At 42.3% G+C, this 17,487-nt stretch overlaps 1 protein-coding gene across 1 annotated transcript in view; it reads right to left on the bottom strand.

The window, feature by feature from the left end:
* Positions 1–4,250: 4,250 nt before the first annotated feature.
* Positions 4,251–17,487, bottom strand: part of LOC138851043 (CB1 cannabinoid receptor-interacting protein 1-like) — a 213,917-nt gene continuing 200,680 nt past the window's right edge. Inside the window, exon 3 of the mRNA XM_070092574.1 lies at positions 4,251–4,416. Within this exon, the coding sequence (XP_069948675.1) occupies positions 4,251–4,416 (166 nt within the window). The remainder of the gene's footprint in view (positions 4,417–17,487) is intronic.

Here is a 17,487-nt window from a genome sequence, read left to right as displayed (position 1 = left end):
AAATTCGCTTTTGAGGCAGCCATGGGTAAATCCTCTTTGGGTCATCCGGTCAAGTATGAAGTTAAAAACGATTATTTGATCTGCACTGAGACTGGTAAGGAGATAGAGGGCCGGCAATTGTTTAACAGGTTAGCGGTTCCAACAAAGTATAGACCTCAAATATTAAATATAGCTCATAACACGTCATTAGGAGGTCACTTAGGAATTACAAAAACCTTGTATAGAATCACAAAAGAATTTTATTGGCCAAAATTAAAGAAAGATGTGAAGAATCATATTAGGTGTTGCCGAGAATGTCAGCAAGTTGGGAAACCTGGACATTCCATTAAACCTGCACCTCTCCAACCTTTACCTGCTGATGGAGAACCTTTTGCAGATTTAATTATAGATTGTGTAGGTCCACTACCTAGGTCAAAGTCTGGAAATCAATATTTATTTACGATTATGGATAAAGTAACCAGGTATCCTGAAGCAATTCCCATGCGTAGTATTAATACTAAAGCTATTCTCAAAGCTTTAACAAAATTCATTTCTTGTTTTGGCATTCCTAAAACTATTCAAAGTGATCAAGGTACTAACTTCACTGCCAAAGCATTTAGGGAAGTATTAACTAGGCTAGGGATAATCCACAACTTATCCACTGCCTATCATCCTCAGTCCCAAGGCGTCTTGGAAAGATTCCATCAGACATTAAAAACAATGATGAGAAGTTTTTGCATGCACTTTCCTACAGACTGGGATGAATCACTACCTTTGTTGCTGTTCTCAGTACGAGAGACGGTGCAAGAGTCTACAGGGTATAGTCCGTTTGAGCTGATCTTTGGGCACAATGTACGAGGTCCTCTTCGGGTGCTCAAAGAAGGATGGATGGGAGAAGACGTTAGCTCAACACTCTACAATCCGTCTTCAAGGTTGCAGGTGGCACGTCAGTTAGCCAAGGCTAACCTAAAGACAGCTCAAAGCAAGATGAAACAGAGGTATGACAGAAGTGCACAATTCCGCTCCTTCCATCCAGGAGACAAGGTGTTGGTGCAGGAACCTATACCTGGCCACACCTTGAAAGCTAGATTTACGGGACCTATGCAGATTGTAAGTAGATTATCTGATGTAAATTATGTGGTAGCTCCCATTGATAAGACCTCAAAAACTAAAACTTACCACATTAATCAAATAAAGGCCTTTCATACACCAGATAAAGTCCCAGTAATGACTCTGTCCTCTACCTCTGAGGACAACTCTGACTCTTTGCACTCTATCTCTGAAATTAATATTAAACTTTCAAATTCTGTCCTCCTTAAGGATCCTAGCCCTTTAATGGAGGGATTATCTGAAATGCAAGCAACAAATTTAACGGAGCTTCTATATTAGGATATGCCTAATATTTTTTCGGATGTGCCGAAAAAATGTAAGTTAGGTTATCATGATGTAGATGTGGGAAACTCTAAACCAATTAAACTCTCCCCCTACAGAGCTAATCCTGAAAAGCAAAGGCTACTTCAGCAGGAAGTAGAATTTTTGTTAAAGCATGGTTTAGTGGAGGAGTCACCTAGTCCATGGGCTTCACTGTGCATCCTTGTGAAGAAGGCTGATGGAGGGTTTCGTATGTGTACAGACTACCGTAAGGTGAACGAGGTCACCATTACAGATGCTTACCCTCTTCCTCGTCTGGATGACGTAATTGACTTTGTGGGTAAGGCTACTTTTGTGTCCAAGTTAGATCTCCTTAAAGGCTACTATCAGGTACCTTTGACGGATAAGGCGAAAGATAAGATAAGATAAGATTTCGTTCGGATTTTTAACCCCGGAGGGTTAGCCACCCAGGATAACCCAAGAAAGTCAGTGCGTCATCGAGGACTGTCTAACTTATTTCCATTGGGGTCCTTAATCTTGTCCCCCAGGATGCGACCCACACCAGTCGACTAACACCCAGGTACCTATTTGCTGCTAGGTGAACAGAACAATAGGTGTATGGAAACGTGTCGGAATTTCCACCCGCCGGGAATCGAACCCGGGCCCTCCGTGTGTGAAGCGGGAGCTTTAGCCACCAGACCACCGGGCGAAGGAAATCTCTGCCTTCGTAATTCCAGGAGGTCATTACCAATACACAGTTACCCCCTTCAGAATGAAAAATTCCCCCTCTTCATTCCAGAAACTTATCCATCAGGCTATTAAAGGACTTGAAGGCACGGCAGCGTACCTAGATGATATTGTTGTGGTGTCTGATACTTGGGATCAACATCTACTTAGACTTAAGGCTCTGTTTGAGACCTTTAAGAGTTCCCATTTAACAGTTAATTTATCTAAATCTTCCTTTGGCCAGGCCACTGTCACTTTTCTAGGCCATGAAGTAGGTAGTGGTAAAGTTGCACCTAAACTTGCTAAAGTTCTTTCTATTAAAGATTATCCAGTTCCTCATGATAGGAAGTCTCTTCAACGTTTCCTAGGCATGATAGGATTTTACAGAAGATTCTGTAAGAATTTCTCAGATATTGTAGCCCCTCTTACCTCTCTTACCAGTCACAAAGTTCCCTTTAATTGGACCTCAGACTGTAACACTGCTTTTAATAAAGCAAAAAGATTATTGTGTACTGCACCCATTCTCTTGTCTCCAGACTTCTCCAAACCTTTTTCATTACAGGTTGATGCTTGTGAGTCTGGGGTTGGGGCAGTACTATTACAAATCGGGAACAAGGAGTTGCAGCCTGTAGCATACTTTTCAGCCAAGTTCCAGCTACATCAGAGAGCTTACTCTACCATTGAAAAAGAAGCCCTCGCGCTGGTACTGGCTTTGGAGCATTTCGATGTTTATGTGGGCCAGACATCACAGGTGGTCACAGTTTACAGTGATCACAATCCTCTAGTATATCTCCAAGCCATGAAGAACCACAACACAAGGCTTATGCGCTGGACGCTAAGGCTGCAGCCCTATAATATTTCCATTAAATATATTGCCGGCAAAGAAAATATGTTGGCAGACTCTTTATCTAGAGTATAATATTTTATTTAGGTTAGGATGTTATTTGTGGTAACCCCTTTTCACGCTCTTTTTTTTTTTATCCCCTGGTGTGGGGTTTTTTTTTTAGTGAGGGGATGCGGGCTACCGTCCGCCTGTATCTTGGACCTATGCTAGCCTGGCTGACTGCCTGGCTGACTGCTGTCTCACTCTAAGTTTAGGGTTTGGCTTTTGGTCACGAGAAAAGCTGAGCTCTATCTAGAGTTGGATGGTGGAGGAAAGGCGGTCCCATTATTTTGTGCCATGGCGGCACGGTTACCACTGGGAGGTGGCAGCCTAATCCTGAGCCTTCTCGGGGTGGGGGTGTGGCATGCAAAGAGTACGTAACCTTTATTCGGCGCATGTACACACCCTCATTTACAGGCTATCTCCCCCAACCAGCGAACCAGGTTGCTAAGAGTTGATGATGGGGCCCCGTCGTTCAACTAGTGACCAGGTTCTAGCCAATAAGAAGATGGTTTTGGCAATCGCAGAGGTTATGTGGGTACCGCTCTCCTGTCTGCCCTTGTCATTCCCATTCTAGAGCTGGTTGAAGCACGGTCTGCTATCTTGTGGCTTCTATTTCTGCCTTGCTTACCGTGGAGTGCACTATACTTATCACTGTACATAGTGTACATATTGCTGTTCTAAATTGGTGAAGGATAATATAAGTCTAAACTTTTTCTACTGTGTTTATTTTGCTCCCATTACACCCGGGATAACAGGCCATTTGGAATCCTGGGTTGTAATACAACACATGGCCTTTAAGTATATTCTCCATCTCTTGTACACTTGTTAGTGTGTTGAAGAGGGTATCAGTTTGGTATGGGACGATACTAATTTTTTTTTTCGTCGATATCGATACCATCAAAATTAGGTTATGCCTAACAGTATCAGTACCGACACTTCAGAACACCCACAATCTCAAATGTAAGTTGAAATATAGATCTTCATCTTTTCTTTCGTTTCATTTTTCCAGATGTACTTTTTTTTGTACCACTGACCAGTGTGTTTCATCATAAAACTAGTGGTAAATACTGGGAATGGTGATCCACAGGATATATAGTGTGTGTTACAACCCTCCACACTACACTGTCTCGTCTCGCTAATTTATTAAAGAAGACGGACCCATATGAGTATAGCACGCACGCACGCACACACACACACACACACACACACACACACACACACACACACACACACACACACACACACACACACACACACACACACACACACACAGAAACAATGTATTTGCTCAATGCGTAGACATACTGACCTGCAGCAGGAAGGGCAGGTCCTCCCGCGTACCCTTGGGCGAGGGTACAGTACCCTCAGTGAGAAGTCTACAGCTGTAGGCGGAGGCTGTAGAGTCGTAGACTCTCTCTGTAGCATCCACTTCCTCCTCCTGGATCACAGCACGTCTGTCAAACAACAAGCAACAACATCAGTGATCTGTCAAACAACAAACACGACAAAATCAGTTATTTATCAAGCAAAAAAACACATCAACTTCAATGACGATGATGGAACCCATGTTGATTTAGTGAACGCTTAGATAGGAACAGAAAGGGCGGTGGAGTATGTGCCTACATTAGAAATGACTTAGCTTACAACCCAAGACCTGATTTAAATAACAATAAACTGGAGATTCTATGGTTTGAAGTGCTGCTTCCCAAGACCAAACCCATCTTAGTAGGAACTAGTTACCGCCCTCCTACCCAGGACCAGTTCTTAGAAGACTTTTCCAGAGTCTTGTCCGGAGTTGAAAGCAATTGCGAAACAATAATACTGGGCGACTTCAATATCTGTTTTCAGCAACAAAATAACGGGCTATGCAAAAGGTATAAGCAAATTCTAGGATTAAATAGCTACACCCAACTAATTAATAAACCAACCCGGATCACACAGTTCTCAGCCACCCTAATTGACCACATACTTTGCAACCGCGCTGAGAACATTAGTCAGTCAGGCGTCATTACCACAGGTCTTAGTGATCATTTCATCATTTACTGCACCAGGAAAATCACTAGGGATAGGATAGGCCTACACAGGACAATAAAAATGAGGTCAACTAGAAACTACAGTAAAGAAACACTGGTAAATAGGCTACACAATTGTGACTGGACAGAGATAACAAGTTGCAAGGACGTAAACGATGCCTGGGAAAAATTCAAAACAATGTTCACTACCATTCTTAATAATATTGCACCAGTTAAAGAGGTTAGGATTAAACGAAGAACTGAACCCTGGATGACTACTGAGATATTAGATAATATGAAATTCAGAGACCAGCTGCTAAAAAGATTTAAAGCAAACAGACAGGATATTGCAGCACTAAATGAATTCCAAAGGGTGAGGAACAGAGTACAGAGGCTTATAAAAGGAGCAAAGGCAAAGCACTATTGCTCAAAAATTGAAGAATATAAGCATAACCCCAGAAAGCTCTGGCAACAACTAAAACAGTTGGGGTATAGCCATAAGCCAGTAGATAGGTCTAACATAGTACTCACTATCGATAATGAGGTATGCCACGAAACATCTAAGGTGGCAAATTGCTTTAATTCCTACTACACATCTGTTGCATCAACACTAGTAAGTAAACTACCAGCTGCATCAAATACCTTTAACACAGACTCTGATAAGTTTCAAACATACTATACCAATAAAGGGGTAACCCCAAACAGTTGTCAACTAGTAAGTGTATCTCATGACTTCATTCAAAAAGAACTAAGCAGGTTAAACCCAACTAAGAGCACAGGCCCTGATAACATCCCGTCTAAGTTCCTAAAAGATGGGGCTTTTGAACTGTCAATCCCTATTGCTCACATAATAAATCTATCAATCACCACTAATACCGTACCAGAGGGGTTCAAGGAGGCCAGAGTTACTCCTATCTTCAAGAAAAATAATAGGTCTGATGTAAGCAACTATAGACCTGTTAGTATACTCAGTATAATATCTAAAATTCTGGAGAGGGCGGTGTATTCTCAAGTAGTTAAGTACCTTAATGACAACAGCATTCTCCATAGCTATCAATCGGGCTTTAGAAGATCCTACTCAACCGATACCTCCCTTATTAATCTGATGGATTACCTGAGAACTGAAATGTCAAAAGGGAACCTCATAGGTATGGTAACCTTAGACCTGCAAAAGGCCTTCGATACTGTCAACCACAATATATTATGTAAGAAACTTCAAGCTATCGGTATAGGTTCTGTAGACTGGTTTAAGTCCTACCTTAGCAACAGGAGACAAATAGTCAAAATCAACAAAACAGAATCAGAACCCCTGCCGATAACATGTGGAGTTCCCCAAGGTAGTATTCTGGGTCCCTTACTATTCTTATGTTATGTCAATGATATGCCTATCAGTGTCAAGTGCAAACTCCTACTGTATGCAGATGACAGTGCTCTGTTAGTGACAGGTAAAGACCCACAAGATATTGCTAATGTTTTAACACTGGAACTGGAGTCCTGCAGCAAATGGTTAGTAGACAACAAACTATCATTACACCTAGGGAAAACTGAAGCCATTCTCTTTGGAACGAAACATAAACTGAGAAGGGTAAATAATTTTAATGTTCAGTGTAATGGGGAGTCCATCACTTTGGTTTCATCAGTTAAATATCTGGGAATCCCCTTTGACCCATGCATGTCAGGAGAATTGATAGGGAACAGTGTAGTAAAGAAAGCGAATGCCAGGCTGAAGTTCCTGTATAGACAAGCACGGTGTCTACCTACTGAGGCTCGCAGGACCCTATGTCTAGCCCTTATACAATGCCATATGGATTACGCTTGCTCTTCTTGGTACTCTGCCTTGACAAAATAACTGAAAGATAGACTGCAAATCACCCAGAACAAAATCGTAAGATTCATCCTGGGGCTGGGACCAAGAGAACATGTAGGCCAGGATGAATTACAGCAGTTGGATATGCTGAATGTTGAAGACAGAGTAAAACAACTGAAGCTAAATCATGTTTATAAAATTGCTCACGAACAGTGTCCAGAATATCTTGCTGTCAATTTTGTCAAGGTTGGGAACCAAAGCAATCATAGTACTAGGGGGAGAGAGCACAACTTTGTAGTACCCACAGTCAGTGGCCAGGCTTCAAACACCTTTTATTGTACAGCAATAAAGGAATGGAACAGACTACCCACAAATGTCAAGGCCAGTCATAGCTTGAACCAGTTCAAGAAGACTGCCAAAAAGTGTCTGATGAACGAAGCAACAGAAAGGGAGGGGAATGATTTTCTATTTTTTAGCTAAAATACGTGTAAATTTTACCTTATCCCTAGTAATGACCCTCGTATTGTAGATAGTCGTAATGACCCTCGGGTAGTAGATAGTCTTAATGACCCTCGTATTGTAGATAGTCTTAATGACCCTCGTGTAGTAGATAGTCTTTTTAGTATGATAATAAGATGTTATCTTCATTATAGAATAATAAGAAAATATTATAACCTTTATATTATAATAATAAGGTAAAAGGACCCCAATGGAAATAAGTCACTCTGTCTGACTTTTTTGGGTTATCCTAGGTTCTCTACACATATGCTGCTATGTATGATAATTCTATGTAACTATTGTGTATACCTGAATAAATTTACTTACTTACTTACTTACTTAACTGAACTGTCTACTCCGGGTCTTGTAGTAACGCGTCGGTCTGGAGTTTTACGACTCACCGCGGGTTCAATTCCCGCCCGCACCGTGGTTTGACTGTTCTACTAGTTACCAGTCATTGGTCTACAAGTCACGAGTCACTGGTCTACAAGTCACCAGTCACAGGTCTACAAGTCACCAGTTACTTTTTACAAGTCACTATTTAGCACCTCACGCCTCAACTCTCCCTCCTCCTCCTCCTCTCTACACATCTTATAACTTTCACACCTTTTTTTTCCCCAAGTCATGTCACACACGTCCAGCATAAATTATTCCCTTCACTTAGCGCACTCCTACTTGACGCTAATGTAGCAAAAACAGTAGCACTGGGGTGCTAGTGTAGCGCCTCCATTTGTTTACATACAGGCGATGCGGATTCATATCCGTGGAAGTGGCGAACACTGGAAATATTATGATCACTAGGATACACGATGCTATTATGGGCCATTCCTATTCTGGGTTATAAATTTAGCTGAGAAAGTGATTGTGAATTATGTACAAGATGCCAGAATTTCATAAGACGGTAATATATATATATATATATATATATATATATATATATATATATATATATATATATATATATATATATATATATATATATATATATATATATATATATATATATATAATTGTAGATGAGCGGTTCAGAGAATCGACACGTTGATAAATTAGACACATGTGCAACTCTTGGGTATCTTTATTGAGGAAACGTTTCGCCACACAGTGGCTTCATCAGTCAATACAAAGGAGAATCGTGAAGAACAGGAGGAGAATGAGGTAATCAGTCCCTCAACCTTGAGTCGATGTGGTCAGTCCATCAATCTTGAATAGAATACGGCATATGAGCGGAGAAGCAGGTTATAAACCGTAGGCAGGAGAGGGGCAGCAGTCGTAGGTGGTGTCACATTTGTTCAATGTGGAAGTAGGTTGTGCCCAAGGGTTAGGCAAGCGAAGAATTCCCAAGTATTAAGATCCCAAGAAGTTGCAGTGTCTGACAGGATTGTAGATGAATGGTTCACAGAACCGACACGTTGATAAATTAGACACGATTCTCCTTTGTATGGACTGATCAAGCCACTGTGTGGCGAAACGTTTCCTCAATAAAGATACCCAAGAGTTGCACATGTGTCTAATTTATGAACGTGTCGGTTCTCTGAACCATTCATCTTCAATCCTTTCAGACATTGCAACTTCTTAGGATCTTAATACTTGGGAATTCTTCACTTGCCTAACCCTTGGGCACGACCTACTTCCACATTGAACAAATGTGACACCACCTACGACTGCTGCACCTCTCCTGCCTACGGTTTATAACCTGCTTCTCCGCTCATATGCCGTATTCTATTCAAGATTGATGGACTGACCACATCGACTCAAGGTTAAGGGACTGATTACCTCATTCTCCTCCTGTTCTTCACGATTCTCCTTTGTATTGACTGATGAAGCCACTGTGTGGCGAAACGTTTCCTCAATAAAGATACCCAAGAGTTGCACATGTGTCTAATTTATCATATATATATATATATATATATATATATATATATATATATATATATATATATATATATATATATATATATATATATATATATATATATATATATATATATATATATATATATATATATATATATATATATATATATATATATATATATATATATATATATATATATATATATATATATATATATATATATACATACATTATATATATAAATATATTTATATATTACCAATAACAGGCCATGTACATACTTCAGTGATGACCCATATGCGCACTTGATTTACATATGGACGTACATATGGATGTACAGGACAAAAGGAGGAAAGAGAGGCAAAGATGGAGATGGATAGGAGAACCCAGACTCAGGAGGAAGATCAAATATAACCTCCCTCGCAACCACCTACAGAAGCCCCCCAACCAGGACTACCCCAGTGCAACCAAACATGCCGTACTCAATGCTCCTACCCACCTCATTACAAACTCCACCTTCACAGCAACCACCCATAGTTCCTCATCAGGTCTCCCATTTGCCCAACCCCCAGACCACAGTTTTAGAAAAGAAGTTGAAATTTTGGTATACAAATGCAGACGGAATAACAAATAAATGTGAGGAGTGGCATGAAAGAATCAAGGAAACATCCCCATTCATAATAGCACTCACAGAAACGAAACTCACCAGGATGATAACAGATGCAGTCTTTCCACCCGGATATCAGATCCTGAGGAAAGATAGACGGAACCGAGGGGAAGGAGGAGTTTTACTGCTCATCAAAAACCAGTGGGGATTTGAGGAAATCGAAGGAATGGATGGAATGGGCAAAAGGGACTACATAGTAGTGACAATCCAGTCTGGGGGCCATAAGGTGGTAATTGCATTGATGTACAACCCGCCACAGAACTGCAGGAGGCCAAGAGAAGAATATAAAGAGAGCAACAGAGCAATGGTAGACACACTAGCCGAAGTGGCCAGAAGAGCTCATATGGGAAGAGCAAAGTTACTAGTTATGGGTGATTTCAATTACATGGAGATTGACTGGGAAAACATGGAGCCCCATGGAAGTACAGAAGACAGAGGATCCAGGAAAATAAAGAGATTAGCCGAAAAGCCAGAAACGAATATGCACAGATAAGAAGGGAGGCTCAGCGACAATACGAAAATGACATAGCATCGACAGTCACATCAGGAGGAAAACATCAGTCAAGGACCAGGTAATCAGGCAGAGGAAGGGTGGTGGGGAGTTCACAAGAAACGACCAAGAAGTGTGTGAGGAGCTCAACATGAGATTTAAAGAAGTATTTACAGTGGAGACAGGAAGGACTCAAGGAAGTCAGAATAGGGAGGTACACCAACAAGTACTGGATGAAATATACACAACCGAGGAGGTGAAGAAGCTGCTATGTGAACTTGATACCACAGAGTCGGTAGTACCGGACAACATCTCTCCGTGGGTCCTTAGAGAGGGAGTAGATATGTTGTGTGTGCCACTAACAAAAATCTTAACACATCCATTGAAACTGGGCAACTACCTGAGGTATGGAAGATGGCAAATGTAGTCCCAGTTTTTAAGAAAGAAGACAGACACGAGGCATTAAACTACAGACCTGTGCCACTGACGTGTATAGTATGCAAAGTCATGGAGATTATCAGGAGTGTGATGGAGCACCTAGAAAGATACAAGCCTAATAAACGACAACCAGCACGGTTTCAGGGAAGGAAAATCCTGTGTCACAAACCTGCTGGAGTTTTATAACAAGGTAATGGAAGTAAAACACGAGAGAGAGGGGTGGATAGATTGCATTTTCTTGGACTGCAAGAAGGCCTTCGACACAGATCCTCACAAGAGGTTAATGCAAAAGCTAGAGGATCAGGCACGCATAAAAGGAAAGGCACTGAAATGGATCAGAGAATATCTGACAGGGAGGCAACAACGAGTCATGGTATGTGATATGTGTCAGAGTGGGCGCCTGTGACGAGCGGGGTTCCACAGGGGTCAGTCCTGGGACCTGTGCTGTTTTTGGTATATGTGAATGACATAACGGAAGGGATAGACTCAGGAGTGTCTCTGTTTGCAAATGATATGAAGTTAATGAGGAGAATTAAATCGGATGAGGATCAGGCAGGATTACAAAGAGACCTGGACAGGCTACAGGGCTGGTCCAGTAACTGGCTCCTTGAATTTAACCCCATCAAATACAAAGTCATGAAGATCGGGGAAGGGCAAAGAAGACTGCAGACAGAGTATAGTCTAGGTGGCCAAAGACTGCAAACCTCATTCAAGGAAAATGATCTTGGGGTAAGTATAATACCGAACACATCCCCTGAGGCGCACATCAACCAGATAACTGCTGCAGCATATAGGAGCCTGGTAAACCTAAGAATAGCGTTCCGATACCTCAATAAGGAATCGTTCAAGACTCTGTACACCGTGTAAGTCAGGCCCATATTGGAGCATGCAGCACCAGTTTGGAATCCACACCTGGTCAAGCACGTAAGAAATTAGAGAAAGTCAAAGGTTTGCAAGAAGACTAGTCCCAGAGTTAAGGGAAATGTCCTACGAAGAAAGGTTAAAGGAAATAGGCCTGACGACACAGGAGGTCAGGAGGGTTAGAGGAGACATGATAACGACATATAAAATACTGCGAGAAATTGACAAGGTGGACAAAGACAGGATGTTCCCAGAGATGAGACACAGAAACAAGGGGTCACAATTGGAAGTTGAAGACTCCGATGAGTCAAAGGGAGGTTAGGAAGTATTTCTTCAGTCATAGAGTTGTCAAGAAGTGGAATAGCCTAGAAAGTGACGTAGTGGAGGCGGGCACCATACATAGATTTAAGACGAAGTTTGATTAAGCTCATGGAGCAGGGAAAGGAAAGGACCTAGTAGCGATTAGTGAAGATTTGGGGCCAGGAGATATGACTCTCCCCCTGCAACCACAAACAGGTGAGTACACACACACACACACACACACAAGAGAGCCATGAATCGACTCCTTGCAAACACATCATGGTAACTACACAATTAATTTACAATCAGTTTGCCGTCTATAGGTTTACCATTTACAGTTTCACCAGGTTTACCGTTTACAGGTTTACCAGTCACCAGTTGACCTGGGTCCAGAGGCTAGCAGATTTGTGCTTGGTTTATTTACAAGTTAAAGAGGGCCACTCCAGCACACACCTTCCTGGATCTCTCTCTCCTGCTTGCTTAATTCATGTTAAACTGCTCCATACTGGTGTTAAATGAGGGTAAATTAGGGGTATATGAGATGTGTTAACGTTAAATTTTGGCACTATGATTTTGTACCTGATTAATTTTATTATATATGAAGGCAAAGCGTGTTCATTGCTAGTATGTGGGCGTTAAATGCTGCCACTGTGATGTTAAATGCTGCTAACGTGATGTTAAATGAGGTTAAGTTTGTATTACATAATGGTAAGTTGGTGTTAATAGTTCATAAGGTGACGCTCAATGTCTGGAAGATATTAAATATCGTTGAAGTGATGATAAGTTTTAGTATATTATGATAAATACGAGAAAGGTGGTGTTAAATGAAGGTCAGTAGTTAAATATGTGTGAACAGTTAAGATAGTGTGGACGGTTGTTAGTGTAATCAGTTGTTAAATTATTGAAAATAATGTTAACAGTTGCTAAATTAGTGTAAATAGTTTTAAAATTAGTGTAAACAGTTGTTAAGTTAGTGTAATTGTTAGTGTGAATACTGTTAAATTCGAATGAACATTTGTTAAATTAATGTAAACATTTGTTAAATTAATGCAAACATTGTTAAATTAGTGTAATCAGCCGTTAAATTAGTGTAAACAGTTGTTAAATTAGCGTGAACAGTTGTTAAATTAGTGAAAAGTTGTTAAAGTAGTGTGGACTGTTGTTAAATTAAAAATAAAAATGCACAATAACTTGACTGGAACAGTATACAGTTAACCCGCAGACTGGAGACCGAAACTTATGACGACGTTTGAGTCCGACTTGGACCATTAACTAGTCACAGAGAAGCTCGAAGTGTAGGGAGCCAGAGTGTATACGAGAGGGGAGCGTGGGACGCGAGTGGAAGAACGGGAGGAGGGAGTACTAGCAGTGGTGGTTGTTAGTGTTATCATCTTACTAGTGTCATGTTACCTTCACTGATGTTGTCACAATAGTTTATGACTGCGTTCTCCTTGAAATGTTTGTTGAGTACCACTGTGATCATCAGCATGTTTATTGAGCACTTTGAACACCAGTGTTCAGGGTGCAAGTTTTTACCGTGAAGACAGGGTAATTGTCGTCATGCATGCTGTTAGCGTGGCTGAAGAGCGAGGATGGGAGCCAGGCTGCTGATATGGTAAATCTCACCTCACCTTGTCCAGGCAGAAGTAAATATTTCTAAGTTGTATACCAGTCCACCTCAATAGAAGTTCTCAATAAAGATCTTATATTTCTCGTTTCATTGCTCTCTCTCTCTCTCTCTCTTTTTTTTTTTTTTTTTTACACAGGGTTTGACAAGGTTAAGGATCCCTAGCTTTATTGACAACTATTTACAGGTTAAGGATTCCTAACTTTATTGGCAAGCTAAGAGCTGTTACCTACATCAGCTCATTTGAAAGCATTTTTATTGTTGTGAGACATACAAGTAGGAAACAGGATGAAGTTCTAGCCATCTGTGGGCCAGCATTTTCATTTGATCAACTGACTTTATCTCGTTGACATCATTATGCTGTACGAATGTGTTCCATACTCTAGTCATCCTGGGTATGTATGATCTCAGATGGAGTGATGTTCTGGAGAAGGGTACAGCCAGAGTGAAGTTGCTGCTTTCTGTCCTTCTTGTGGCATAAAAGCTTGTTTCACGCTGTCCTCGAAGTGGATCCAAGTGTGGTATTTTGACAATATTGGCCTTGTACATAACAGTAAGGCCACCCACATCCCTCCTATGTTGAAGGCTCTGCTGAAATGACAGATCTATTCAGGATGGGTCCAGGCGAGAGACGAGACGTCTTGCTCTGTTCTCTACTCTGTCAAGCAGTCGCAGATGAGGGGGGGGGCAGGCAAACCAAGAAAGTGGAGCATACTCAAGGTGCGAGTGTACTTGTGCCTCGTACAGGATCTTGCAACCCCTACTGTCAAGCAGATGGGAGATACGGCGAAGTGCTGTAAGCTTCCTGGCTGCCTTATTTGCAAGATTTACAACATGGTTCTTCATGGTTAGTTTGGAGTCAAATTTCACCCCAAGGATATCAACTTCTTCTCCAGGTGCCAACATCCTCCCATTCATCCTTACTACTGCACCAGCATTACCATCATGGTGCCTAGAGACGATCATCATTTGCGTTTTCTCAGGTGCAAATGTTACTTGCCATCTATTTCCCCAAGCTGATATAGCTCTCAGCTGGTGATTGATGTAGCTTAGAGCAGCTGGCATTTCTTCTCTTGGATAAGTGAATGTCAGTGTACAGTCGTCTGCATATGCATGTGATTCTGGGATGAGATGAAGAAGGTCGTTGAAGTAGACATTCCATAACAGTGGACCCAGCACGCTTCCTTGTGGAACACTTGCCCCAATAGGATGTCTTGCTGATTCCGTTCCATTGAGAACTACACTTAGAGATCTACCATGAAGGTAGTCACTGAGGAGACATAGCGTAGAGCCTGCAATTCCCAGTGCTTGAAGTTTTGCTAAGAGGCCCTGGTGCCACACCCGGTCGAAAGCGCCAGCAATGTCCAGTGCTACCACACAGCTGACTTTGGATTCATCCAGTGACTGGTGCCACTTAGTGGAGAGGTTTAACAACATATCAGCAGCAGAGTAACCTTTCCTGAAGCCATATTGACGATCACAAAGTAGTGAGTGGTAGTCAAAAAACTCTGTCATTTGTCTTGAGATTATTGTCTCAAGGATCTTACCAGTGATTGACAGGAGTGACACTGGTCTGTAGTTGCTGATTTCTGCTCTGCTCTTCTTTTTGTGAACAGGGACTACATTCGCCTCTTTCCATAGAGAGGGCCATTTACACTGTACTAGGCAGTGCTGAAAGATGCGAGTTAGAGGTGCTGCTAGCTGGTCTGCACATCTTCTCAACAATCTTGGGCTCAACTTGTCTGGGCCCACAGCCTTTTCTTGGTCAAGCAATTTAAGTAGGAAATGCACCTCCTCCTGCCTTATTGTCACCACTGACAGTTTTGACACAGTTCTTGCAGCTAGCCAAGGAGGGTCCCTTGCTGGATCAGGAACTTGCATTTTGGTAGCAAAGTGTTCAGCAAAGAGGTCCGCCTTCTCTTGACTACTAGTAGAGGTGGTCTCATCCTGTCGATTTAGAGGTGGAATAAGTTCATCAGGCAGATAACCTTGTCTGTCCTTGACCAGGGACCACCAGATTTTGGAGCCTACCCTACCTGATGCTAACTTTCTTTTAGTGTCCACCTCCCATTTAGCAATTGCCCACTTTTGAACATCACCCATATGCCTACAGGCTTGCATGTGCAAGTTCCTGTTATAGGTGGTAGGATGTCTCTTATACCTTCGCCATGCTTTGTACTTAGCAGTAGCAGCCTCTCTACAACGAAAGCCAAACCAAGGCTGATCTGTAGGCTTCGTCACATATTGCCGGTGAGGAATGTGTTCTTGTTGTAGATTAAGGATGTGTCCAGTGAAGGCTTTCACTTGGCTGTCAACATCCCCTTGGAGAAGAGCATTCCAGTCGGTGGTGGCGAGCTCAGAGCAAAGGGCTGGCCAATTACCTCTTTTCCATAGCCAGGTTGTGCGTGTGGACTCCTCACCTCGTTCTGTTGGGATCTTAAGTGTCGTAAAAACAGCCTTGTGGTCAGACGATCCAACATAGCCGAGGGGTTGACAAGTGACTATGCCTTCTGCCAGATCACTCACTACTGGGTCAAGGGAGGAGCCAGAGATATGAGTAGGGAAATCAACAAAGTTTCTCATGTCAAACACTGCAAGAAGGTCATCAAAGTCCCTCTGTATAAGGTGCTGGTTGAGGTCACCAACAATTATAATATGTTGACAGTTGTGTTGTAGCAGAAGGGAGTCAATATTTTCCATTAGGAAGTTGATAGGGTCTGCATGTTGCCACTGAGGTCTATACATTGCGCATGCTAGTACAGAGGTACTAGTGTTTATACAGAGCTTGAAGAACATCATTTCAAGATGTGTAGGGGTGGCAACATCAATGTGCTGGGCATGAACACTTTTAGAGAAGCACACAGCAACACCTCCTCCTTGCCCTTGCCTGTCTCTTCTCATCCATGAGGTGTAGCCAGCAATTCTTGCAAAATTTTCTGGAGTCCTGTCGTCCAAAAATGTTTCAACAACAGCTATCATGTCGGGACGTCGAGTGTTCACAAAACTATGTGTGAGCTCTCCACCATTAGTAATGAAACCTCTAATGTTGGCCGACAGGATGCTGATAGACTGGCTCCTCATGATGAAGTGGTCAACTTGAGGTGGTGGGTGTGTAGGGAATGTAAGGTGCCTGCCCTTGAGAGAGGTAGGGTACTGAGGCAGCTGCAGGGATGTAGGTCTGTGGTCTTGTATAAGGCGCAATCCCACCTGCTGGGCTGGGATAGGAGTAGCTAAGTGGGTGACGTGTGAGAGTGTTCACCAATTCAGAGATCCTGCTGGTTTGTTCTGAGAACAGGTCTCTAAACAGGTGGCCCTGTCTGTCAAGTTCCTTTTTCTTCCGACACTGGTCCTCCTTATGTCCTTTCTTGTAGCAGTAATTACACCTGGTATCTCGCAGGCAGTTGTTGGCAGTGTGCCCCTTCCGGTGACAGCGAGAGCACAGCCTCTCTCTCTCTCTCTCTCTCTCTCTCTCTCTCTGTCTCACTTTCCCATCACCCAATCCTTTAGTTTTCACCTGTCTCTCTTTCTACCTCCACTCTTTCTACCACTTTCATTTCTCTTTTCTATTTCTTTCCACATCTCCTCATTCTTCTAGTCTTCCTCCACCCTACTTTCTACTCTCCCACCTTCCCTACTCTTCACTTCCAACCTCAGGTTACTTTCTCTCTCACTCCGCTCCTCTCTTCCACATTGTTACCACTCCTCTCTTCCACATTGTTACCACTCCTCTCTTCCACATTGTTACCACTCCTCTCTTCCACATTGTTACCACTCCTCTCTTCCACATTGTTACCACTCCTCTCTTCCACATTGTTACCACTCCTCTCTTCCACATTGTTACCACTCCTCTCTTCCACATTGTTACCACTCCTCTCTTCCACATTGTTACCACTCCTCTCTTCCACATTGTTACCACTCCTCTCTTCCACATTGTTACCACTCCTCTCTTCCACATTGTTACCACTCC

Source organism: Cherax quadricarinatus, chromosome 40 (genome assembly GCF_038502225.1).
Source record: "Cherax quadricarinatus isolate ZL_2023a chromosome 40, ASM3850222v1, whole genome shotgun sequence".
NCBI lineage: Eukaryota > Metazoa > Arthropoda > Malacostraca > Decapoda > Parastacidae > Cherax > Cherax quadricarinatus.
This window is presented reverse-complemented; position numbering and strand designations above follow the sequence as displayed.